This window comes from Coturnix japonica, chromosome 3 (genome assembly GCF_001577835.2).
Source record: "Coturnix japonica isolate 7356 chromosome 3, Coturnix japonica 2.1, whole genome shotgun sequence".
Taxonomy (NCBI): domain Eukaryota; kingdom Metazoa; phylum Chordata; class Aves; order Galliformes; family Phasianidae; genus Coturnix; species Coturnix japonica.
Genome location: NC_029518.1, coordinates 27,974,288 through 28,001,428, shown reverse-complemented (window position 1 = coordinate 28,001,428; position 27,141 = coordinate 27,974,288). Strand labels below are relative to the sequence as shown.

General features: G+C 42.3%; 2 protein-coding genes and 1 long non-coding RNA gene across 9 annotated transcripts in view; 2 read left to right on the top strand and 1 right to left on the bottom strand.

Moving 5' to 3' along the window:
• Positions 1-5,716, top strand: part of LTBP1 (latent transforming growth factor beta binding protein 1) — a 164,429-nt gene extending 158,713 nt beyond the window's left edge. For all 7 annotated transcript variants that reach the window (XM_015857695.2, XM_015857697.2, XM_015857698.2 and 4 more), the window contains 3 exons: positions 1,874-1,996; positions 4,005-4,154; positions 4,663-5,716. In XM_015857695.2, the coding sequence (XP_015713181.1) occupies positions 1,874-1,996; positions 4,005-4,154; positions 4,663-4,832 (443 nt within the window). In that variant the 3' untranslated portion in view covers positions 4,833-5,716. The remainder of the gene's footprint in view (positions 1-1,873; positions 1,997-4,004; positions 4,155-4,662) is intronic.
• Positions 521-26,879, bottom strand: LOC107311290. Its single transcript, XR_004306514.1, has 2 exons — positions 26,291-26,879; positions 521-4,229 (listed from the first exon to the last, which is right to left on the bottom strand). It is a non-coding gene; the product is annotated as an uncharacterized LOC107311290 (long non-coding RNA).
• RASGRP3 (RAS guanyl releasing protein 3) overlaps positions 19,512-27,141 on the top strand; it is a 44,260-nt gene continuing 36,630 nt past the window's right edge. The window contains exon 1 of the mRNA XM_015857703.2: positions 19,512-19,702. The gene's annotated coding sequence lies outside the window, so the exon portion shown is untranslated. The remainder of the gene's footprint in view (positions 19,703-27,141) is intronic.

Below are 27,141 nucleotides of genomic sequence, written 5' to 3'. Positions count from 1 at the left end.
TATAGATTTTCAGATGTTCTGACTGCTTCCCTCTGAAGAAAAACATTGTTTCTACTGCGGAAATTACTAAGAACAAAACAAGTAGAGGGTAATGTGAAAGCCAACTTCAAGTTGCGCTACTATACACCTGCACCATTTTCATCTGTTTATCTATCAAAACTCGTGGGCATTAATAAGTAGTTCAGCACAAAACAATGGCAGAGTCGGTCTGAGATGACAACCCAGCTGTTTCTGTTCTTTGAAGTAAAACAAGGTGGAAGGAAAAAATAAGGTGTTTCTGGTAACAACTGTTAGAATTGTTTGTTATCATAGTAACTCAGTGGGAAGCTGTGCATTAATGGATGTAGGTAACATTATATACTGAGGCTCTTTTGATGCTGGCTTTGTTTTGTTTGAATGCCATGGGATATCATCTCTGCTGGGCAGTGTCCTTTTTTACCTGGATGAGGAGGAGATGATTGTTCAGAAATACAGATTACTGTGTCTGAATATAATATAAAGTAGCAAAACAGATGAAATCACCTTGCACTTGGAGCAGAAGGTGGTGAGGTTTAGAAGGATTTCTAAGTAAGTTGCATTCTGCAGACTTGAGCTGGGAACCCAGTGACAGTTTTGCGAAATGCACTGCCAAGCTCTGCACACAATATAGTGTTCCACGTTCACAAGAGCTGAGTTGCTGGCCACAGAATTCAAGCAGACTTTTGTGCACCTTATTCTTTTTGGATAACATGAAAACATCCCATGTGAAGGAGATGATGATAGTACCTAAGAAAACCAAAAGACAGTGCTGAGCAGCAAAAGGGGCAGTCCTCTAGGCTGTCTGCAGGCAGTCTGGATATATCCGACTATTTGCTGTCTGGGACAGTTCAACACAGCGTGAGGTTTCTGGCTCCATAACCATCTGCAGTTCTTGGATTTTGTATCTACTTAGGGCTTTTTTTCCTCTCTCTCTTTTTGGTGGTTTTCATTCCCGTCCTTACTCTGCCTGATTCTCAGAACACCAGGCAATCTTCAGAGAAACAGATGCTAAATAGTCTGTAGCAAGAGTAAAGAAGCACCTGGATTACTGGATTTTAACAGTTTCCAGTCTCAAATAAATTACCATTTACTAAAAATACAGGAGACAAACTGAGGGAACACAATAAATCAAATTAAGAATAAAATCTAACTCTATACATCAGCATTTCAGGCATGGACTCTGACACCTAAAATGAAGAGCTGCTTTGGTATGTTTTCACTCAAGAGGCAGAATTTCAGCGTAGCTAATTCTCCCATACATTTCCCCTGGCCCTGTCAGGTTTGCAGCCAAGCAGACCTTGAACAGCACTAACAATTAAGCCTGTGGTTTGAAGAATGGTTTGCAAAGGAGCGCGTGCTATTTTGGAAGGGTCTTTTATTCTGTGATTTCTGCAGGTTGGCTGGCACTGCCAGAAATACAGCTTCTTTTGCTTCCTTTTGGATATCTTCTCCTACTAAACAAAGGACTGGAAGAGCCTTCATTAAACCAGCAAAGAGCATAAGGACAGCCAGTTCTGGTCAGGGGGTGCACTGGTGGTGGGACACACAGCACCCCTCCCCTCAAGGCAAGAGCAGATCAGAAGAACATGACCCATAACTTCTGGTACAGTCACTGACTGAAATCTATCCCTGGAGTTATCCCTATTATGACTTAATAGTCTGTATTTGGTTCATTACATCTAAATGACATTCTCCTTGAAGAGACAATGATTTGTGGGAATTGCAGATTTATGGTGTTTCTAGGAAGATAAGTTTATTTCCAGCTAATATGAGCCACGATGCACTGAGACTAATGCAACACAGCCTGTGTTACAAGTATGATTAGTTTTATATCCTCTTTTCTTTCTCCCCACAGAGGATTATGCCCAGCTGTGCAACATTCCTGTTCCAGGATCTCGACGGCCATATGGACAAGACGCCTTGGTTGACTTTGAGGAGCACTACACTCCAGAAACTAATCCATACTTTGTCGAAGACCGTAAGCAAATTTCTCTGTTATGTAAAATGCTCGAGATGAGAGTTGTTACTTGGATTATTTCCCTGTAGCTGGCTTTATTCTTCTCTTTGCTTCTGAGTAATGTGTCCTATTTATTTTTTAGTTATTCCTATGACATTAGCTTTCAGTCAGGTGTTCTGCTTCAAGAGCCAGTGTTGTGAAGAGTCCAGTTGGGCTCAGAGTACAATTTAATTTTTAAGACAGTAGAGCATTCTGTGCCAAATGTACTAAATTTATATTTACCAACAGATTTACAGCTAAAGGTAGAGATGAGGGCCAGTTTTCTTTCTCACAAATTAGTTTTCCGCTGGAGCATGGGACAGATTTCTTTGGAGTACATTTAGTTGAAAAGACACACACAGACACACACAAAAGGAAAAAAGAAAAGAAATACCTCCGTGCCAGTATATCATGATTTTCCAGCACAATTCATATGGAAGAAATGGAGAGCGTGCATGTTCTCACTCTGCAGTGAAACTACAGAACAAAGGATGATCAGAGAGCATGCATGCATATAGCCTTCAGGCTGGGATGGGCTGCAGGTAGGGTGTGAGGGATTGTGTACTGTATTTCAGATGTCCTTCAGGAACATCCAGGTTGTTGATGGATCTGGCCCAGCTTTCTGTTAAGGCCTGAGGGAAATAAATCCTTACAGACCTCAGTATATTCTTCAAAATCAGCTGCTCGGTATAGGTCCAACGTAGTTCATCACAGATTCAGAGAAGAAAAGCAGTGGTATGTATAGCCAAAGAGGGGCAGGAGCTCATATGACAATACAGAAGTTAAATGGAGGATAGTACAGAAAGGGCAGAGTAGAAAGAGCAAGGCAGAGTAGAGAGAAGAGAGACTCAAGAACCAAGACAGTACCAAGAAGAGTATAGAAAAAGACAGGAGAACAAGCAGCGGGAAAGAGAGAAATTTATATTCCAAGGTGGCTTTACAAATCTGTTACAACTTTTGTAACATTGAATAGGTAACCGGGTTTTACATAAACTGCTGGTTTGTGCATTCGCTCCCCTAATGCGATGTTATGGGGCAGATGGGGAGATGGATTATACTCTGTTCCATTCTGGCCTCAGTTTCACCTCCACTTCCATGCTATATATTAATTATGCTGGTAGGCCAACAGACTCTCACATGCTCCAGCCTTTTTCCTTAGAAGGCCTTTTGATGTGACGGGCTGCCATCTGCAGTCCTGTTACAAACAGCTCAGTGAATGGAAAGCTGGTTGAAAAACTTATGCAGAAGTAAGAGCAGCAATTCAGTCTTACAGAAAATCTCTGAATGTGTAAAAATATCAAATATATTTTTTTTAAATACATATCCCTCTATATACATAAATTCATAACTGCCTAAAAAATAATAAAACAGGGAGCCCTTGGCTACTCACCATTGAGAATTATGACATGGAACGATGGGTAGATTACAAGTATTTGTACTGGCACTGATTGCTGAAGTACCAGCCAAAGAGTTATTAACCAAACCCACAACAGTAAAGCAGTATCTGATTTCTTCTTACTTTCCTTAAGGCAATTGAGTTTTTTAAGTATTTTCCCCCATAAGCACACCTCACTTCTCTAGAACACCATTGTAAAGAACTTTTGTCCCAGACTTCACTACCGCTGCTTCCCTTTATTCACACAAACGTTGGTATGCTGAAATATTAAAATAAAATGTGTAACTGAGAAAACACTGGTTTATCCTTAAAAAAATAGACAAAGGCATGCAGTTTCATTTACAAAACATACAACAACCAACCCTCAGGTTTTTAACACAGTTCTTGCGTTTTCATCTTGAAACATCAGAGCTCTTTCCTAGTGCGTTTACAACTCCAGATGGTGTAGCTCTGCTAAAGCTGACCTGCTTTCTGCAAAGTCAACTCACATTCCAGTAAACCTCTGAGAGAGTTTTGGTCTCACTGTGTGTTTGTGTGTACATATACATTCAGCAGCAAGGTAACTTACTTGTTTGTAATTCTTTCTTTGCTCAGGTTTTCTGAACAGCTTTGAGGAGTTACAAGCAGAAGAATGTGGAATTCTGAACGGATGTGAGAATGGCCGATGTGTGAGAGTCCAGGAAGGCTACACCTGCGACTGCTTTGACGGTTATCACCTGGACATGGCCAAGATGACTTGTGTCGGTGAGCACAGCGTATTTATTGCTTATTCTTCCCTTAGCCTGTCAGTTTTATTCAGTCGCTTGACCTAAGCAGAAGCTAAGAAAAAAAGGAAAAAAGAAGAGGTTACTGATGATCGCCTGAGTTCTATTAAATATGCCAGCTCTATGTTTGATTTACTGCAAAGGCTACAGAAGTAACTGTGGTGGTGTTTCTCAGTTCGTGACAGCTGTGTTCAGTTAAGAGCCTAGAAATGAAGAGACACACCCTTGTGCAGTGAAGCTTAAATTTGTATCAACAATGCAACACTGTAACACGACGAGCAAAGCTTATTCAAAACCAAACCGAGAGAACAGATCTGGATCCAGAGCAGTTTTTGGGTCAGCCTAATACCACCTGGTCTTAACTGAATACACAGTTCTCAGTGTCTTCCTACAGCACACTCCACTCCTGCCATTGCTGGAAATAAATAATGTGTTTTACCTACACAGCATGTTGAAGTGACCCGTGTTTTGCTGTCCACTTTTTGCAGATGTGAATGAGTGCAATGAGCTGAACAACAGGATGTCTCTCTGCAAGAACGCCAAATGCATTAACACAGAAGGCTCGTACAAGTGTTTGTGTCTCCCAGGGTACGTACCTTCAGACAAGCCAAACTACTGCACACCACTGAACTCAGAACTAGACAGTGAACTGGAGTAGAGAAAAATCTCCATATCCTAAGCCCATATACTCTGCACTGTATAAAGAAAAAGAAGTATTTAACTTGAGAAGAGGAGGCACCAGAGTAGTGAACATAAGGGGAGAAAAGCATTAAGTGTGTGTCAAAGGTGAGACGTGATGGGCTGACTGCCAGTCAGCTTCACTGAAGTGACAGACCAAACCAAATGGACACATTACTCTGTATGAAAGAAATAATCAAGTATATATAGTGTGTTCATAAGAAAAAAACAATCATTTGAAAATAAGCAAAAGCAGTGCTGTTATTTTAAACAGAAGAGCTTTAGTTTTCTGTTTCTTTGTCGTTGTTTTTGTTTCTGTTTTGTTTTTACTATTGCTTGATTTAATTTGGCATTTAAATAGCGATGGAAATATTTTATATTACTATGTCATTTTTGATTGTTCAGTTCCTTGCCTACTGTTTCTTCTCAGACCTTTTTTCTGATCAGTACAAATTATTTGATACAGATATTCTTAGGATATTTTATAAGAACTATTACACAGGGTAATGCTCCTTCTACTCTGGAACATTGGTCAGTGACTTGTTTTAATTTGCCAGTTGTCTGCCCTGTGGAGCAGGCACCATTTGTTTTCAAATGTTTATATACCTTGGCGAAAAGTCCTTGTATTCATTTTGTATTCTGTATGGTTGTTACTGCACTTAAAGTCTCTAGAACCTTTCTTGCCAAGTTCAAAGCTGCTAGTGGACAACATTGGATTCCTTTTGTACATTAAAACAAAAAGATTTTAGCTCACGTCTGTATTGTAATGTGTAAATTGAACACGAGAGATCTTGTATGATTACCCTAACATATTAAAGCTGTATATTAAAACTCAATAAAATCACCTTTTTTTAGAAAAAGCTATTTACTAATTGTAGGCTTTTTTATTTCCCTTATTGGTATTTAAGTTACATGAATATAACCCTAGGGTATTTACAGTACTAGAATTAACTTGCATTGCAGCAGCGAGAGGGAGGTGCCTGGCTGGTTTTTCTCTTCTCATATTGCTTTAATAAGACCAGAAACTGAGTTAGCTGATGCCTGAAGTTAAGACTTCCAGGATGAGGATTTCAAACCCAGACCTACAGAAATTGTTTGACTTGGAAGTTGTCTTCCATGGAACTTTTCTTGCTACCTGGCTTAGGCATAATTCCCACTAAGTCTGCGAATCAGGCTCTTCAGCACGATGGCTCGGTTTTCAGAAATAGTCAAGGGAAGAGGGAGAATTTCCTTTTCTTTTTTCTCTTCTGAACTGTACCTTCCCATCAGCTCCATTTTTCAGTGGAAGGACACAAAGATTACTAGACTGACAGATGTTTCGCTTCGACCTCCTCCAGAATGAAACGGTTTACTTTGGCAATCCTACATCAGGTCCTTGTGATCTTTTCCAAGTGAAACATTTTTGTTGTGTCTTTCAGACCTGCCCTGCATTAAGAGGGGAAGGATAAAATGAGACTTTGAAATTGCCTGAAAATTTGATTTTTATTTCTAATTTCACAAGAAATACTTGTTGCAGGTCTGACTATTTTGCAATATTTAAGTCAGTTACAGAACTAAAAATGCTGTACGCTGTATACTTATAAGGACTAAGCGCTCACTGGGTCTCATTAAAGCCCCTGTCCCTGTTCATTGTGGCAGCACGGGTCCTTCTCAAGGCCTCTCCTCTGTAACTAACTGCTGAAGTCTGACACAAGGACAAGTGAAGATGCTGTACATCTATGATATGACTATGAAAACTGAAGGAAACTGTCCCGAATAAAAATTCTAGGGGGGATCTTCAAGGAACAGACAGCAAAGTACCAAATATGTGTGACTTTATTCTAGCGTTAAGCAGAAGGATGGAGGGCCAGTTTCTCAATCAGAAGAACGGTACAGCTTATCTAAAATTAGAAGAAAAGCTACACGCTTATCTGCTATGGTTACAGAAAAGAAGGAAGAAAGATCTGATCGCACTAGGGAATTCCATAAATGAAGGGCTCGTAGTTGTCCTGGTTAAGGCTAGTTCTTCTATAGCCTATTATCACCTTAAGCTTTCTCATATAAGAGTGTGAGATACCCAAAAATTTCAAAAACCAATATACAGAGTATATATACCCAGTGAAAACATACTGCTGTGGCTTCCTTCCAGTCAACTTCTGATTAAGGTATTGATGGGAATTCTTTTCTGTGATGATGGTTGAAAATTCACATATGGTATCTCTTTGTCTCTCTTTACCAATGATTTGCCTACAGGAGATGAGTCCACCACTGCATTAAAAAGAGGCACCCTGAAATGTAAGAGAACCCATTCTGTATCTGAGCAGGATTCAGAACTCTATGTCTTGCTAAATCATTCTCCCTCCAGTACCTAGCTCCGCACACTAGGCAAATCTGCCTCCAAGGTTACCAGACACTTCCTTCCATTGAAAGGAGTGTTGCTGGGGCTTCTTTCATCCTTCTTTTTTGTGAAAATCCACATATCCTTAAGAAGCAGAGAAGTGCCTGAAACAGATACTTGAGAATTTAAAGTGGAGAAACTGTAAGCACGGTAACAGCAGAGAGCTGTACTTCTGTGAACAGAGCTGCTCTTTCACATGCAAGAAGCTCCACTCTTCTGAAGATCTGTGGCTCTTCCCCAAACTTTTACAAGCTTCCCATCATCGCCATGTTCTAGAATGATGCTACAAAAAGCTGAGTACTTTCACATGGGATTATATTCTCATCTTTGACAATCCTTCTTATAAGGAGTTCTTCCTGAAAGGTGTTACACTCAAATTTGGATTAAAGAATTCTGTTCTGCATTTGACTGTCGTGAAAATTGAGAGGCAAGTCAGCATTCCCCACTCTCCCTCCCCTGGATGGCCTCCTCCTGCCTCAGAGATGGGCTGGGCTCCTCTGTGAAAGCTGGCTTACACCCCAAAGCTGCCGTCACAGCCAGCACCGCAGCCTCAGGCTTCCCACATCTCAGTACCGCTCCAATCCTCCCCCAGCTAGGGAGTCAGGATGGCAGTGTGAGTCACTGCTGCTCCCGGGAGTATCCCAGTATGACAGCTGAGGAAATAACAGTTACATTTCGGTACCCTTAGAAGACTTTGCTTCAGGACAAAGACTGTGCAGAGCATGTATTTCTGAGCCGCGGGACTGGCTCCTTGCTGATTTATTGCATCTTTTTAAAACAACAAGTTTAGAATAGCCTGGGAGTTTGCCATTCTCAAACAATATACACTCCAAGTCTCTTTGTTACTTCAGAGAAAAAAACACGAACCCAAGGCGTTCTGTGAGCAAGGACACTAAAACAAAGCCTGCTTTCCTACAGCCTTTCCCCTCAGCTCCCCTCAGCAGGCCAGCTCCAGCTCCTCGTGTCTCGCTGCCTCCCAGGCACAGGTCTGCAGCTGGGGGCCAGCAAGGGCTGTCTGCTGCACGAGCAGTGATGCAGCCACTGCCATGCCAACAGTCAGACCTGCTCACAGCAAGTAAGTGTCACTGCTCCCTAGCTGCTCATTAAAGTGTAAACGCCTCTAACTACTGTCCTTCTGGTCCTGTCTTACATACATGGCTGAAACTGGACACAGGGTTAAAAGCTACCAGTAGGTTCAGGCAGACACACACTCACTCTGGGTCCAAGAATACCCAAACAGTCCAACCAGACAACCCATTCCTCAATGACCTCTTAGCCTACCTGCTGCTGTTATCAGCAGTACACAGCAGAGGTTCTGGTGTGCCCTTCCATCTCCCCTGCCTGACTCAAAGGTGCAGCAGTTGACCCAAGCAATGCCTCCAGCTTGGAAACATTCTGGTTCAACAGCCTCATTAAATCTGCTCTTATCTATTGCTGACACTACTACTACATAAGCAAACTACTTTCTGCATGTTTCTGCCTTTTCTTTTTTTCGCCTCTTTTTACATCTTACTGAAGACAAACACAAAGAGGGAGCCAAAAGCATACCCAACCAGCCTAAATCCCATTCGGATCCTGGTGTTTTTCCCATGTTGATTGGCTCCAGGCCTTCAGAAATGCCTTAAATAAAATACAATTGAAGGAATTAAGTGAAATCCAGTTTATCTGAAGCCAGGCCCCGAGCCCACCTACTTTGTCCCAGTGTAGCGTGACTGGTTCTGGCACTTCACCTGAAAAGCTGCAGGGCTCAGGAATACAATTTCAGCTCATAGTTAAGCAAACATTTTCTTTACATCATTAAGAGGAGGGATTGGACGCAATGGCTGTAGCCATTTACTGGTTACAAGAGCTGCGGTTTAGGTGAGAACCCTAAAAATACAAAAACCACTAAGTACAATTCCTTGACTCAAGTTTCTGAGCGCAGCAGTCTGGAACTGATTACAATTTATACCAAATGGCACCAACACTTTTTATACCCATATGGACCCCTTAAAGTCAGTCCTTTTTCAGCCAGCCATTTTCCTGCTACAAAAGCGACGTTACAAGATTGCTGATGTGGTTAAAACTGATTTCTGCTAGCTCCGTTATAATGCTACTGTGCTAAAGAGAACAAAAGCACTTTGGCTCTGATGTGACAGAGGCATTTCACTTAGATACTTGATATGAACAGATACTTTCATGTCAGAATGCTGGTCAGTGAAAAAATAGCCAAAATTAAAACAGTATTCAGAGTGATCGCTAACACTCCTTGGGAAAAACACTGTCGCAGCAGGAAAAATTGCTTGAATCCAAGACACAAAATTGGCAGTCATGAAAATATTTGGCTGCTCAGTGGCAACTGACATAGACAAATTCCTGACTATGAGAAGTCCCAATACACTAAGGGCTCCAAATGGTTGTCGTGAACATTAGCTCACAGCCATCCAGTCTGAATCCCTCACTGCCCCTGGAGGGACATCCACATGGCAGCTGTGGCAGCACAGAGAATACCCCACCATCTGCTTTGGCAATCCCTCCCAGATTTTCAAAAGGAAAGGTGACAGACCCCATTAGAGCATGGCATGGGCCAGACCTGGCCACCAACTGAGCCACAGCACATGCCTTCAAAGTACACAACAAACTGAAAAAGCCCACTGCTGCCTCTCAAAGAGATGACACTATTGTTCTTCAGTAATGCCACCCACTCTGAAGAGCAGTTGGTTTTTGCTGCAGGGACTCTAACACCAAGCTGGCCAAGGGAGCCATTCAAGCAAAAAAAGAGGTGAATTTGCTATACGTCACAGAGGCTGCTCCTCACTTCTGAATCATAATTTGTTATTTCTATAGCTTTTTCCTATCGGAAGATCTGAAATTTATCTAGGAAATCTATGTGATGTGTCCAAAAGAGAAGCAGAATTCATAAGAGTGAGTGAATGAGGAAAATGAGCAGACTTCCCTTTGAGTGACGACAGTGTTAGAGAACAGCAGCAGCCTTGGAAAATGCCAAGGACTGGGCTGCAGTCACTGCACTCACAGCAGGAGAACCACAAAACCTGGAGTCTCCTGGGTCACCATAGCCTGCAAAGGCTGTGTTTGCACACCAAGCTGGGAAGACAGCCCTGCACCTCAGCAGCTAGTGCAGCCTCACCAAACTCTGAAGCTTGCCCTGCCTGAAGTGGAAGATTATACTAAAGACCTCCAGAGGTCCCTTCCAAACTGCATTTATTCCATGTCAAGAGGATCAGATACAGCAGCCTCTGTGCCCTATTCCTATGTAAGTCAGGCGACCTGACAGAGGGGATGTAAAGTGGGGGCTGGAACTAGATGATCTTTAAGGTCCTTTCCAACCCAAGCCATTATAAAATTCTATGACGCTCTTCCCCTTCCTCTCCCACATCTGAGAAAGTGCCAGGAGCACACTTTGCACTCTGGGGAAGACGCGGATCTGCTCAGCCCACCTCAGCAGCATCCTGTCCTGAAAGAGCATTACGCCCTACGTACTTGAAGAGTTAAGCAGCAATCTCAGGTTAGAAGGAAAGTTGTGCAGTGAAGCCTTTGTCCTGATGAAAGGCACAGAGCAGGGAGGAAATTCGGGCAGTTTTATTACTTTCTATACTGATTTTCCTTTCCCTGAAAGTCATGCTTCTCCACACACTGCTTTCCATTAGCTCTAAACCAGAGGGGATGAAGAGGATACTGTTAGCCAGCACGGAAAATTTCTACGTGACAATTTCAGCATCACCTCCAATCCCTATCTAGTTATGCTGCCAGGATCCGTTCCAGGCTGGATTTTCCAAAGCACTACATACTGATTTTGTTTGTCCTCTCACCAAAACCTGTGGCACCTCCATGGAGTTCAGTGGCAGAGCTAAGGCTGTGCCAAGCTCTTCTGAAAAATCCCACCACGAGCGTTTGATGAGGAATGTCTCTGGCAGAAAAGGTTTCAGTATAGCTAAGCAATATTTTCTGTTTTTTTCTTCTTTTTTTTTTTTCCACAACAGAAGTTTCATTTATGCCACTTCTCACCCAGGAGGTAACTGCCACAAAGGGTGGGTAGGACCTGTTCCAGTGTTCCCGGCTGAAGACAGTCTGTTTCCACCTTAGAATTAAGTCAATTTTCCAGTCATTTCAATGGCCTCTCATCTGCGACATGTGGGCACCATTCCCCAGATCCATGCTCACCCTCCTTGCTGCAGGCAACCATACACAAAAGCATTCCCTATTTTCTGTCCCACTTGATACTCCTTTCCATTGATACTCCTTCCCCCCTGGCATACCCCATCACCTGCTCACAACCAAAGCCTCAGCCTCCCATGCACTAATTCCTTCCTGTTTACTGGTACAGACACGCAGAAAGTAGTTCCCAGTCTCTAAATACAGATGTGGCATGTGGTGAAAGTGATAGCTACAATCCGGTGCTGAGATGCATCTTCTGCCAAAGTAAGCTGATCACATCCGTCACAAGTATCGCATCATCTCACAGCATTCTCTCACCTCATAGAAAATGAGGATACCACCGCCACGTCATATTTATATTCATCTCAAAACTACTCAGAGGGCTGCAACAGGTGTGTTTGCCTTCTTTATCCATAAGCAAGAAGTCTCAAGGGTGCTTTTAGCAGCTAACATACTCCGGCCTGCAACATCACCAAATGGAGCTACACAGCAAACACAGGATAAGGAAGTTTCAAAAATAAAGCAAGAAAGGAAAGGGAAATCATTTGGTTTTTGCAACAGCGTTCTGAATGAATGTGGAACTTTCATTCACATTTGCTCATGCTTAAAGGCCATTTTTCAAAACACTAAAGAACTACATTAAGTACATTGCTTGTTGCAATGCTATCCCATTCCAGTGCACTGAATATAAAACAAAGCCGATTAACGTTAAGAAGCTTTTGAGTTTCACGATTGAAGGAAATAACACATACTGCATCCAGCTATACATTAATTTAACATCTGGTAATAGTTCTGGTACTGGGTTATTCCACCACAAGGCAGCAATAACTGCTTTCAGCCAAGCTGGCCCTTACTTCATCCCGTAAAACTTGGTTTATGTTTGAGCACCAGCTACAAACATTACATCTACCGCATACTAGACTAAAACAAAACACTTGCAAACATGCACCATAAGGAGGACAGGCCAGGAAAATCTCATACTAAGTATTTCCCTGTTTAAATACCTGACTCAAAACAACTCCAAGACACTTGGTGACACAATGGGCTCAAGCGCAAGGACCACTGAGCAAGGGCTCCCTGTGCTTGGTCTTATCAGCACCTAGAGCAGACAAGAAAGATCCCTGCTGCAGCCCTCTCCCTCTCTTCATTCACTTACACTTTTAATTTCACAGTTTCTGTTCCCTGATATTTTCCCTGCTATTCCTTCTCTTTGTTCTTCTGTGATAACTCTGTTACCCTCTGTTAACATTTTGTCATCTCATTTTGATGCAATTCTTCTGACTTCTGGGGACTCATACAGTGAGTAACTCAGCTCACAAATCAGGAAGAAAAACACATCTTTCTAACTCTGTAGAAGTAAAATAAAAGATGATAATATTCCAAACAGCACCAAATAAAGCATTTAAAACCTTTTGAAAGAGATCTAGCAGTACTGGAGCAATTTGCTAATGTAAATTTCTTTAGAGTTTCCAAACAAATATTATTTCACCAAACCCTATCAAGTCCCCCACTGGGGATGCAAAATATGAATTAAAGCATATCTGTACTTAAGGGACAAAAGGATGATTCACATCAATGTTTTCAGACTCTGAGATTTGGGTGTTAACTTAACTTTACATAAATCATTTCCTTGTTGGAAGAAAAGTCAAGAAAAAGGGAGCTGTGGCACCAAGGGATGGGCTGACAGTTGGACAAGAGGATCTTTGGGGTCTTTTCCAATTTAAGGATTCTACGATTCCATAAATGGAGCACCAGCAGGTAGTAAAAACATTCACTTATTATTAATACAATAACAAATGTCCATAAAATTCTCTTGTTGCACAACTAGAAGATCTGGATTCAGCAGCAACCGTTCAACAACTGGGCAGAAATAAAAGCACGTATCATCAAAACACAGAGACGCACGAGGAGAGATGAAATCCTCACAATTCGTTTGGGCTGAAAACTGCAGGAAGGAGATCAAGGGGGAAGCTTTGCCATTCATAGGTGTTATAAGCAAAGACACTTTTTCTTCTGTCTTTGTCACTAGAGGTCAGCACAGCATCTGAAGTGCCACACTTGGGGTTTAAGGAATGATGATAAAAATCAGCAGCTCAGAGGGAAACAGTGCATCTCCAGAAATAGCTCCAAGAAGACACCGTCTGCATGTCTGCAGCAAAGCTCTGAGCCAACTGAGAAGCCTCAGACAGGGAACACAGCTGATGGCAGCCAGGGAAAAGCTTGGACTTAAAATCAGAATAAAAACATGCTGGATGAGTAAAGGTTCCAGCAGAGCAATTAGTGTCTAACAACGGCTATTTTTAAAACATCCATTAGCCCAAGGTACAAGCTGTCACCTTAGAAGCCTAGCTGACTAGCTGTCTGAGGACTCTTCCTGATGGATGAGAAATAAACTATTTAATCTCCCTGCACAACAACATTCCTACCCCGACTGCGAACAGCTGGGTTAGCTCATGTAAAGCGAGCTCCTCTGGGCAGGTCAAGCAGATACAGAAAGCATCAACTGCACTGGAACACTTCCTAGGAATGCTGAACAAAAAAAACCACAGGCAGACGCTCATCTTCCCAAGACTACAGGACAGACAGCCCTGCTTTAATCCTCATCCTTTTAAGTCATGGAGAAACCTAAGCAGCCGCTATGCCTGCTCCTGGGCCTCCCAATGGCCCCATTACTGTCAGCCAGGGGGTGACGTGCCACCAGAGCAGGGATCAGGAAAGAGCAGCTCTTCCTTTAGCGAGATCACAGGAGGCAGCAGCACTGAGCTGCTCTCAAGACAGGTGCAGGCAACAGATTTGGCACTGAAGAAGAGATGTCATGTAAGGCAGGGCTAAACCACTCCAAGAGCACATGTCAGAAAGAGACCCATGTTCCAGTGACTGATGGTGCTCATTTTACCACTCCAGTGAGAGCACCTTTGTCAGTACGACACAGTATGACTGTGCTGTTTGCAGATATGCCACAAAAACCCACTGAGAACAGAATGCCCTACATCAAGCATCAGCAAAAAGGGTTGGACACCTTTATTAGTACATTATGCACAAAGGTGCAAGCAATTTGTCACTGCTATATGCTTTCTAACTTTCTCTCCTGAAAATTTCAGTTCTAAAATACACACATTAAGATAAATCCAGGAGTAGAAAAGTAGACTTCAAAACTGAACAGCTACAGGCTGAAGTCTGGGTTGGTAAAGCGCAAGGGCTTCTAACCATTGTTAATGCCTTTGAGCCAAAGTGAACGTGAGTCAAAAACGGGCACATGGTTGTGCAAGATGCTCTAAAAAAGGCTCCTTCCAGTGACATATAAAATGGGAAAACAAGATGGATGCAGAGGTAAGCAGTATGCAAGTGTATAATGAGATATAACTAACAATACTGAGGGTAGCTGCCCACCCCATTGCTATAAGGAATGCAGCCAGGAATGGTGACAAGCAGCATGACAACCTGAGCAGCCAGGAGAGCAGAGAAACCACCCACAGAGATGCATAGCACAGGCTTTACAGAAGAACCTGTTGGATGTCATTTCTGACAATTCTAGAGCTTGCCCAAGTTTTAAGAGCCCTCTTTTACCTCCCTGGAATGAATCATCACCTGCTGCCCAGCGGTGGGACAAAAGGGTCGTGCAGCATAGGGTGGTAATGCTGCAGTTATTTATAGCAGCTTTTCACAAGTGGAGGAGAAAGCTTGAGGGCACACACAAGATTTTACAAGTGCGAATATAATATGTAATTGTGTGCTGGCTGCAAGCTAAGATCAACTCTGCCAGAATAAATTATGCATTCAATAAACAGGACAGAGGTAGAACACAAAGAACGTGGAATAGAAAGATGGGTCTGGTCTGAAATGGGAACAAGAGACAAGCAAAATACAAAGAAAGCAAATGAAAAGAAACGACCAACAGAAAAAGCATCCCAGATAAAAGTATTACTTCCTGTGAGACCTTAGGCAAGTTACTCAATTTCCTCCTCCATAACACACAGGTGATGTTTCCTGCTGTCACCATCACTCCAAAAGCTTTACGCCTCTGACTGTTTGGATAGCGATCTATCACAGGGAAGAGATGGAGACATCCATAGGGCTTAGGCCTTAACAACTTCAGCAGTTCTTCAGTAAAGCTTTAACATTAATTTTCACTGTTATGCTGCCATCATGCTCTTTGTTCACAGTACAGAGAAAAAAAAATTCATACACCATGTTTGGTAAGCAAGAAGGTGAGAAAAAGAACAGCCTTCTGCTCACTCTCTCCCTCCATAACCACACAGCCTAAGATATGCACAAATAGCTGCAGGCATGAGGGATTACAGGCAGCAGCAGCGCTAACCTCACGAGGTCACAAACACAGAGGACAGACGATGAGCACATTACCCTCTATGTGTATGTTGACTCACAGCTTGAGTCTGACCCGTAGTCTTCCCTGACTGCTTTTTTTTCAGATCACAATGAACTGTTCTTCAGCCTGCCCCACAGCTGCAAGCAGTACATCAGGCGGGATATTTTTATGTTTTGATGGCTTGCTTGAATGGTGGAGGGGAGGAAAACAATAAACTTTCTATACCGTGAACATAAGCTATAATTAGAAAGGCCCTTAAACTCACATATCCTCAGCTGCTGTAAACTGTCACAGATCCATTAAAACCAATTGGCCAGATTCCCCAGACAGCTCAGATTTGTGGAAGCAAGGGATCTGGCCCACAGCCTGCACTGCAGTCCAGAAAGACCATCTGTGTTTGACAGGATCGGAAATCAAAAGAAAGATCAGTGTCCTTATAACTTACTCAATGCTTCTGAGACAAGTGATCTCCATGGCATTAAGTTAGGTAGACTAAACACGAGCTATAAAAGACAAAAACCTGTTTATTGTTTCTTTCTCAGTATAGCTTCACCAGGGAAGATTATGTAATTTTTGGTGACATAATCTGTAAAGTGATGAAACCTGGAGGCAAGAAGGAGACAGCTGAGGAGAGAAGAGGGACAGAAACAACACTACAACGAATTCAAGCTATTTTTTGAATTACAGATGTGACAAACTAGATAATGCCGCCCAGTTCACGCTGATCAGGACTTTATGTCAAACCTATTCCACACTGATGTCCCTGGAAAGAATGGTGGAACACAAGGCTGCACAAGGGAAGGGCAGCACAGAAGGAGAGGGGAAGGTTCAGATATTTCAGCTTTTTTTTGGAAGCTATTCTTAAAAACTCCCACACTCCATGAGAATTTGGATACCACTGTTACCACTCCAGCTATGAAAAGCCAGGTGCAGAGCTAAACTAATGCAGTCATTAGCAGTACAGGGGGAAACTGTATCAAAGCAGAGCCAGAGACATGTCCTGCTGCTCACTGGCAGAAATGAAGATTATCTGTATAAAGCCTCTTTATGGTAGCCAGTAAAAAGCACTGCCTGTGGATCACTCACTCTGAGCTTTTTATAGTGAAGGATTCACGTCAGGAATGAGCTGACTCTGCACGTGGGCACTCCCCAGAAAGAAAAGTTTGCTTGCATACTTAACACATGCACACATGCATGTATTTTCAGGGTGCAGAGTGTGAATGTGCAGTGAAAACTGCTTTGAATTCCAGGGGACCAAAAGCATCCCTGCAGGGAACAGGCAACACAGTGTTATTCTACTCCCGCAGCCATTACTTACCCTACAGTCTGGTGCATACAAAAGACTTGGAAAAATGGGGCTTTGAGAACATACTCCTGCTTTAACACAGTGTGATTTGACTGAACTTTATGAACATCTGCCCTCAGCATCTCTTTCTCACCCAGCTCCTAGCTCTCTCGTAGCTCCATTAGCTACCTTATCCCTGAGGACACTCTGAATACTCAAGACTTCCCAAGGCAGGCCCTCTCCTCAAGCATAAAGTGAGAATGACAAAGTTTGCACAGCAAACTTTGTGTGTGCAAAGTCAAAGTGACGGAGAGGAATCCTGCTTCAACCTTGCCTTCTATCTGCAATGCCTTCAGGATGTTTTGACTGACATGGAGACAAGGTGTATGTGCTTGAAAGAAAGGCTGCCCTGCAAAACAGTACAAGCAGGCTCCTGCAGCTGGGCACAGCTAGCACTGCACTGGCCCAGACTAAGCCTCCCCAAGGCACTGGCTGTGCTTGGTGCTGACAGTACCACAGTGCACAGAGAATACATGATGCAAATTCAAGTCTGTAATCGCTAAGAACTCACTGAGCAGATTTAGATCTTAAACTGCTTTTAAAAAAGGCACAAGTGAAATACTGCTAAGCAACTTCGTATATGAGTGCTGTTACACCATAGAAATGAACTTTTCAGAAACAGAGGTGGTTAGGTCTATTCTACAGCAGTAACACTCAATCAGCTTTTACACACTGCCACTTCTGCAGCCTTAGTGCCAGGTCTGAAAAAGCCAGAAAGACAACAGTTTGCCTTCAGTCACCTCCACTGCAAGATCTTCCACACTAAAACTGCTTCTGTGCCCCAGTTAAAGTCACTCCTTGATTCACCATTCACCACAAAGAAATATTCTCATCTTCGTCAGATTTGTAGGACACATTCTGCAATACAGATATCTTCCTAAGACCTTTAAACCTGTCTGCTAATATTAACACACACATGCAAATAATAATAATAAAAAATAATAATAATAATAATAATCACTTGTACATCTCCTTTTTCTCCCCCTGGAAATAATTGCAGTCTTGACATAAGAAACAGAATCTCTGGGAAGCTCTCAATAAGACAGGCACTTTCTTGAAGATCCTCTTATTTTTATGTAAGGTCCTTTGGCCCAAAATCAGAGAATCATCAGAGCCGGAAGGTACCTTTAAAGGTCATCTAGTCCAACTCCCCTGCAATGAACAGGAACACGCACAGCTGGATCAGGTGCTCAAGCCAGCCTGACCTTGAGTGTTTCCAAGGATGAGGTTTCCTCCACATCTCTGGGCAATCCATGCCAGCACCTCACTGCCCTCAGTGCAAAAGACCATCCTAAATCTCTTTAAATCTGAAATCATTTCCCCTCATCACCACAGACCCTGCTGAAGAGTTTGATCCTTTCTTTCCTGTAGCTCCCCTTTAGACACTCAAAGGCTGCTCTCAGGTCTTCCTGAGCCTTCTCCAGGCTGAACAGCCCCATCTCCCTCAGCCTCTCCTTAAGTAGATGTTCCATTCCTTGGACCATTTTTGTGGCCCTCTTCTGGATGCACTCCAACAGGTTCATGTCCCTTTTGCACTGAGGACTCCACATCTGGACACCGATCTTCATATCTGACATCATTTAGTCTACCTAAAACTTCCACAAATTTGCAATTTCATCGCTAAACACCATACTAGTAAACAGCAATAATGATCACATGATACACGCAAAACAAAAGGTGTAGTATTTTCTAAATTCCTCACATGCCACGGGTCTTTAACTCCCATCACATTCAGCAACACTCAAGATCCGCATGTGTGTATTTCACATACAAATCATAACCAGAAGAAATACTTTGCACACAGCAGTATCACTCTTTTAAGTCTCTGCCCACACTAATTCACCAGTTCAAAAACCATGTATCACAATCTTAACAGAGTGCTCTGCTATGCTGACCAGAAACCATTGCCATAAGGATTAGCAGAAAGGGGTTTGTTTTGTTGATTTATTTATTTTTACAGCAACTATCCCAGACTAGATTTGAACAGCAGAAAAAGCAGGAATAGAGAAAACATACGAAGAACCAGGTAAATATGATCGGAATTGTGCATCATGTCAAAATGCTAATTATTTTCTAAAGTTTGAAAGGGCCTCTGAAGCAATCAATGGCATCCTGGTGTGCTTCAGTGCAAGTGTTTAACTCACATCAGACAACTGTGTCTGCAGAGCAAGACCTTTATCAAATTCCTTTCCTTAAACTGGGAGGTGGGCAAAAAAAATAATAATAATAATAAAAAAAAAAACAACCCACAACAACCCAACCCTAAGATCTTTCCTTTGTTTAAGCGCATTTCCTGCCTTCCTTACTGCTATAGACTGTGTTGTGGCAGGCCTATTTATAGACCAAAGAAAGGAAAAAGCACCACTGGAGGCAGGAAAACTAAGTTGGGAAAGAATAGAAGGAAGTGTGGCTGCCATTTAGCCAAACAATCTAGAACTAATTGAGCTCAAAGGAGCCCCAGCCTCAGTGAGCTGCTGGGAGCCAACGCAACAGGACCCTGCTTCACTCCACAGACCCTGCCAGGGCCGGGTGCAGCCATGGATGGGACACCGCTGGGCAGCACGTAACCTCAGCATCTCAACCCTGTGGCTGCAAAGAGGCATTTTTGAAGCAGGACGTTGAAAGTCAGACATCTGTCAGATTAAGGTAAGTGCCTCCTTTTGGCATTTCAGCTGGCTGCATTCTCCATGTCTCTTCACATGTGACCAGACTAGTAAACGAAAACACCATGAGCTTGCGAGAAGGAACTGTGTCTGATTTTCAGATAAAGGTTTGGCAGGATGTCTAATTTTTAAAGAAAGAAATCTGAATTCAATTACGGACTCCTCAGGTTATTCCTGAAGTGAAGGATGCCCGTGCCATATGTTCACACGATCATCCTCCTGTTTTCTTCACCTGCATCTCATTTATCTTAGCATTGAGACAAAGTGCTAGAGAAAGGCTGAGGCATGTTGCGTGCCCCAAAGAAGTCAGCTCTGGGTAAGGCTTCAAATAAAAATTTAGATAAAAAAAGAGAAGGAGGGTGAAGCATATGGAACATATGTTTACATAAGATGTGTTAATTTAGATTATATAAATGTATAAACATGAATAGAATTTGCGATTAAAATGTTGTGAGAATTGAGTCTCATACCCATGAGGTATATATGAAGATAGGAACTTTGCCAGAATTAAAGCAGTGAAACTTTCTGCAGTCTCAGACTTTATTACGGCACACGTTTAGGTATGTGGGTAAATGCGTAACAATACCCCACATGCACATATAAATATCTAGCATTCATTATGTTTCTTTTTGGTAACACCATGTAATTACCACTCTGAGGTCTAATTAAAACTGACAGCGAGTGGGATTTTGTAATACCTTTATTTTCAGATAGGGAGAGGTATCTATCATGGCATCATACGTAGAAAGCTTCGTTTTAAGACACACTGGTCTGCAGACCATATCAATTAATTGAATTAGCATCACCAAGACAAACTTAAAATAGGGAAAGGGGAAAAATTATTTTAAGATCATGTCCTGTTTTAAACACGTCCTCTGCTAACAAAGGAAAGTCATTTGAAAGCAGGATAGAAGCTGCAGTGTATTAGATTCAGGATTTCAGCAACAAACTTTCATCATCTTTGAACTAGCTCCAAGGGTAACCTTTGTAGGAGTCACACCTGTGTTAACATATGACCTCTGAACACATGCTATTCAGATTATTCATGTGTTATTCCAAAACCGCTTAGGATTAGTGGCTCATTGTGAATAGCTGCCCCAGGCGAAAAGGAAGCATGGTGCGTAGTTGTTATACTGTATCCCCATAGGATGTTATTATGTTTAAAGTCTGTTTTTGTGAAGATAGGAAGGCAGGATGTCATCCATGTAGGTGAAAAGCTGCGATAGGGCAATTGTAAACAGCAGCATTCAGCTGAAAATTGCATCCAGGGAGGTGCCAAGCAGTAATTCCAATGGAACAGATGTTAGATAACACTCACAGAAAGGACCAGGCTTCTTTCTCTTTGTCTGACTTCAAAGTACTCAATTATTTACAGTAATTCTCATTTCCAAGAGGCTATAAGCATGCCTTGTAAAGGATAAAACATCCGCAAACGAGAGTCAAGGAGGAGCCTCTGTGGGTATTTTCAAGAAAAAGCCTTTTGGACTACAGTTTGAGTTATGAGCACAGCATGCTCTCCTTTAGGCAAAGCTCTTTTCAGTTACTGACAGAGACTTACCTGCATGAAGACAAAGCAAGCAATCTGAATTTTGAGGGGGGTTAATTCAAAGGTGCAAGGTTTAAGTATGAAACCACTTGTATGCCAGTCAGCTGCCATCACTGCGGTCACCCTGCACTTCTGAGCTTTCCAGACAAGCACAGTCTGACTCAAGGACAACTCATGTGACTTTCAACATGCATTTTGGGTACCAGAAACAATGTGGTAGGTAGTTCAGGTTTAGCAGGATTTGTTATTCCTCATGCAGTTGCAACAGTATATCCTATTTTTCTTTCTAAGCCCCTACTCCACCACAGCAGGCTCCCTTACCAGGGAGCTGTGTGCTCTAAGCCCATTAAGTCTGATAATGCTAAAAACAAACAGAAAAACCCCTGCAAAGACATGGAAGTACTGATCTATCCAGAGAAGCAAGGGTTTTCTGAAGTCACACATACAGCCTACAGGACAGTCTCACTCTATAAGCAGAAATGGGGGAGAGAGAACACAAAAAGGAAACCCAGCTAAAACACACGAAGAAATCAGAATTCACAACAGCATCAAGATAGCTCTACAAAAAGAAGCAGCTGCACAACATTTACAATAGGAACGTCAATGCTTAAAAAAAAAAAAAAACAAGCTTTTTTTTCAGGCATTATCGAAGAAATTATGACTATGTGCTGAATAACATCCTGACTCGTGCAAATGTTTATACAGGTGCTTAAATTTAAGCATATGAGTAGTCCCATTGATTTTAAGCAGAATTATTTCAACAGGATGATAAAATTTAAAGGCAGGCAGAGTGATTAGATCATCTGGTCTGACTTCAAACACTGTGCACTAATTTTCCCATTCCTATTGCACCAAACTCAAAATCTTGACTGCTTGCAACAGAACATATGGATACAGCACACTCAGGATAAAAGCATAAGGAACAGCTCATGATGTTCTACATGCAAATAGAGACTGACTACAGTGACAACCACTTGAGTTGACACCAATCCCTCAGTTCAAATGAGAGTTAAACAGGCTCTGTACCAGGCTTCTGCACAAGGGTGAAGGTCAGTGAAGGACTGCTGCTCCCTGGAGCCATATTTCTGCGCCCCATCAGAAAAATCCATTAACTTTAGCTACCTGTGTTTTTAGTGGACTTGAGATATATCGCTGCATAAGCAAGAATGAATGAAAAAGCTGCTTTCTCAGACAACCTTTATGCCAACAGGCAGATATCTTGTCTTACCTTCTCCCATTTACCACACAGCTATGTGCAAATGTTAGAAGATAAGGAGTGACTGCTCACAAGCAGACAAGACACAGCAGCAGTCATCAAATGGAGACATATAGCAAAAGGAAATTATCAAACTTCTTATTATCAGAAACTTAAACATATGTACCGTTTTAAAAAAAAAAAAAAAAAAAACAAAAAAAAAACTTAGTATTGGAAGCAAAGATGAGAAAAAGTGGGAAACTTGACCTGATACCACCATTACAAGCCTCAGCAAGAGTGGATTTATACTCCATATACATAGAGCAGCACAGCAGCGTTGCAAAGGATACAACAGATATAACAAAAAAAACCAATGAGATGAGGAACAAGAAGCCTGCCTTGCATACACCCTGCCCCACAAATAATATTGTTTTCAGGATTCGGAGATCCTTTGACTACAAAGATCTCCAGCACTGCAGCAGAACAGAGAAGGTGGCACATACAGCCTGCAGGGCTACACCGAAAACTCATCCAGGGATGGGAAAGCCCACACTTCACACAACTAAGAGCTTAGCAAAGCTTAAGTTTTTATACATCCCAAGTAATTGCATTCACAGAAACCTAGAAGAAAACAGAACTCTGCTATTTGACATAGAATCATAGAATCACAAGGTTGGAAAGGACCTACAGGATCATCCAGCCTAACCGTCCTCCCATTACCATTGCAACCACAAGGCACTAAACCATATCTCATAGCTCCTCATCCAGACGCTTTCTGAAAACTGACAGTGACTCCACCACCTCCCTGGGCAGGCCATTCCAGCACCTGACCACTCTTTCTTCCTTATGTCTAATCTAAATCTCTTCTGGTACAACTTGCAGCCATTTCCTCAGGTCCTGTTTGTTGCCTAAGAGAAGAGGCCAAACCCCTCCTCATCACAACCTCCCTTCAGGAAGTTGTAGAGTGCAACAAGGTCTCCCCTGAGCCTCCTCTTCTCCAGGCTAAAGAATCCCAGACTTCTCCAAATAGCTTGCTAATACAGAAACCCTGTAGGCATTCTTCACTTCTTGCATAGTTAGGGCACACTGGCATTGAGTATTCCTCTTCATAGCAGTCCCCTAACAGACTGCAGATTGCAGTCACTTCCCCCAGTGACCAAAGGACTCAACCACCTGTGCAATACCAAAAACAGCACTGCTCTAGCAGTTCTGTAATGAGGACCACATGCCTCCAAGAACATGAAAACGCAAACCAGCCAGTCCACTACCACTACTGCAAAGCGATGGTCAAGAAAGCAGGGGTGAATTGTAAAAAGGGAACAGCCAGGTGTAATGCAAAGCTGCTCTATAAATATGAACCTCCACTCTATCTTCACATAACACTATGGTTTTATACTGCAATACAATTTATATACAGAATTCTGGATACAGTACATATTTCTGTGATATTTAGTGTAGGAGGGTTAAGTGCCTTAAGCAGCAGTTAAAAGCAGAATCATAGAATTGCTCAGGTTGGAAAAGACCTTAAAGATCATCAAATCCAACCACAACTTAACCATACCACCCTAACAACCCTCTGCTAAATCATGTCCTTGAGCACCATAAAGAAAGCATAATAGTGTCCTCGTACCATTAAGAGACGTGAAATAGGAACATTAGCAACAGAGAAAGGCCCATATTCAAAGTGTAATGCATACAGTGACCTTGGCCCCAAGGGACTCTGGCATACAAAAATATTAAGTGTTGTGACTATAACAAGCAAATCTCCTCACAACTCATGAGCACGGAAGCAGACTCCCTGCTATCCCACTCTTGTACAATTAATGCAAATGGACTACATCAAGTTGCAAAGTGGGATGTCTGTTCCAGCTCTGGGTATTGCTTCAGTTTGATACTCAGCAATGCTCAGCATCAGCTCATGCCACCCCACTGAGATCAACTTGATAAACCAAGAATCATTGGGTGATGGCAACACATACAACAGAATTTACACTAGAGAAAAAACATTTCTCACTTCTTACACATACTGAAAAAGCTCATAAATTCCTTGTACTTTAGTCATGGAAAATTATTTGAGATGGACAACATGGGGATTCACATAAAAAGTGGTAGATGTGGTAGAATAACATTCTTTCCAACATAAACTTTGAGTGAAAAACACACTGAGAGATGACTTACACAAGCCAAAGTTGAAACCAGTTCAATTTATAATAGGAGAGGCAAGTAAGTTGGTACTTTCTAACTAAAACAGAAACAAATGCATTACTTTACACATGTTCACTGACTTGAAAACTTTCCATGCAACTAATATTCTGCTTCATATCTGAGAGAGGATGTAATGAAGAGCATGGAAAGAAATACTGACGTTATGCTCTTGTCCTCTTGTAATCTTGCTTGTCTCAACTGTGAAACAAAAACCAATTGCTGAGGCTTGTTAAACTGTAGAAATTGCTGATTAACTCACAGTTGCCCAGCTACGAGAGACAATACTTACCTGCAGAGCACTCAACAACGCAGCACTGAGAACTAAAGGTACAGAAAAATGAAAACTATCCCCTATTTTTCATGCCAAATTTGTAATTTCTAATGTCTCTTATCTCCCTATACTTCTTCAGAGAAAATACTGCATGAGCTAAGACACAGTTACTATTAACCTGCAGCTCCGAGTACACATATATTAAGTACACAATATTTCCAAAACCTGAACTGCAAATTCTAAGCTGGACACGTGCATGATTTAGTACACATAAGAGTATGCAGGCAGATGCAACACATGGAATTTCAATTTATATTCCTACGTTATCATAAGCTAAGAAGTAAACAGAAGTGTTTGTTTTTGGATAGAAAGCAACCACATCCTTAACTCTGGGAACTGCTATAGGCTCCACCTATGACACATAATTGCTGATTTGAAGAAGGGACTTTTTTCAAGAGTTGGACTTAAGGATGACCTAATCTTATCTTCAGTTTCTCAGCCACAACACAACTATTGGGTTCATCTTTGCTTGTGAAAAAGGAGGTATGGATCACATTTACAGTACTGCTGTGCCCCCTAGAGCACTGAGCATTATGTTGAAGCACTTAGAATTCACAGACTGCTAGGCACTTAACATTGCCTATAGATGTTTAAAACTGACTGAACATAGAATAATGCTGAGAGACACAGAGTATTTTCAGCAAAATTCCCTTTCCATGATGTTCTTCAGATGCTGGCAACTCAACATGAGAGCTGTTAGGCTATTTATAGCAGGCTTTTCAAATGCACTTAGGTATTTATAAAACATCCTGTCTAGTAAAGGCTTCCATGGTCTGCTTACATTCATATCTGCTGATAGCGAAGGCTATATAGTATTTGGGGCAATGAGGCAGTACAGAAAACAAGGCACTGTTTATTAGCTATAGTCTCCAAACATTCTGAAAGATAGCAACCAAATCATAGTACAACCATTTAAGAAACGAATGCGATACTGCAGGCTTGCAGTCAGCATAACCTGACTCACTTTCTCCAAGGCTCCACTTAAGCCCATTGAAAATCTTAATTCCTGTTACACAAACTGCAGAACACATCAACTGAAAAGACATTTGAAGACTGTTTTTGCAACCTCCTTTATGCTTTCTAAAAGCCTCAGTAGCTTAAAAACATCACACTAAGCCAGTGCATGGAGATACTCTCCTTCAAGGCCAGATCAAGGTCTCCAAGCAGAGAGAAGCAGCTTCCAAGAGGAGCAACTTGCCACCATGCTGCCAAGCCCTATCGCACACTAGAACAAACCACTTAGCTACTAAACCACCCCTCCAGAAGCATCCCTCCTCATGCCACATTTACTTACCTGCTTACAAGGGGAAAGCTGAAACCTATCATCATTTTGCATTCCCAGCAGTGCACAACCGGTGAGCAGATGATCCCTGCTAGCCCCAATTTGCGCCACACAAGATGGCCGACCGGTGCTCCAGGTGCATTGCATTGATGGGCACAGGTGGCAGCAGGAAAATGGCCACCGAGCTTGGGGCCGCAGGTGGATGTGATGTGTAGGGTTGTACTGCACTGGGGAGCTCAAGCCGCTGGGGGTTGCTGTGGGGCTAGCATGCAGCTCCTTGCTCCTACGGGGGACCTCGGATCATCCATTTCAGTTAGGTTGAAAAACCGAAGCCTTCTAGAAAAATAGGAGGCCTGTGACAGGCTGCTACCACTTCATCCTGCTGGGTGATGAAAAGCAGAAAGCTCAGGAGGCTTTTCATTACATCTTTACATGGAAACCCAGTGATTTCACCTGCAAATGCACGGATAATGATCATAAGGGCTTCTTCCCTGCTTCAGGCTGTGCTGGCAGCACTGAGGGTTGTGTGGTTTCATAACCATGTGCAAGCTTATGTAATGTGAAGAGCTGGGTAGGGTCAATGCAAGAAACCCGAATGACCTCTCCCCTGCCTCCCCCCCCCCCCCCCAATTCTATTAGAATCTGTCATTTTGTTTACTTCAGAGTTGTGCCTCCATTTGTCCTACACCTAGGAACGCAGGGATAAGGATGTTTTTGTTTTCTATTTTGTTGACTCAGTTCAGACTGATGGCCCCCAGCCCAGAAGAGGCATCCCCGTGTGACCAGGCAACATCTGGCACAATGGGGCCCTGTCTCTGTGCTGCAAAAATACTAGGGACCAAAATAAAAATTATCTGTATTAT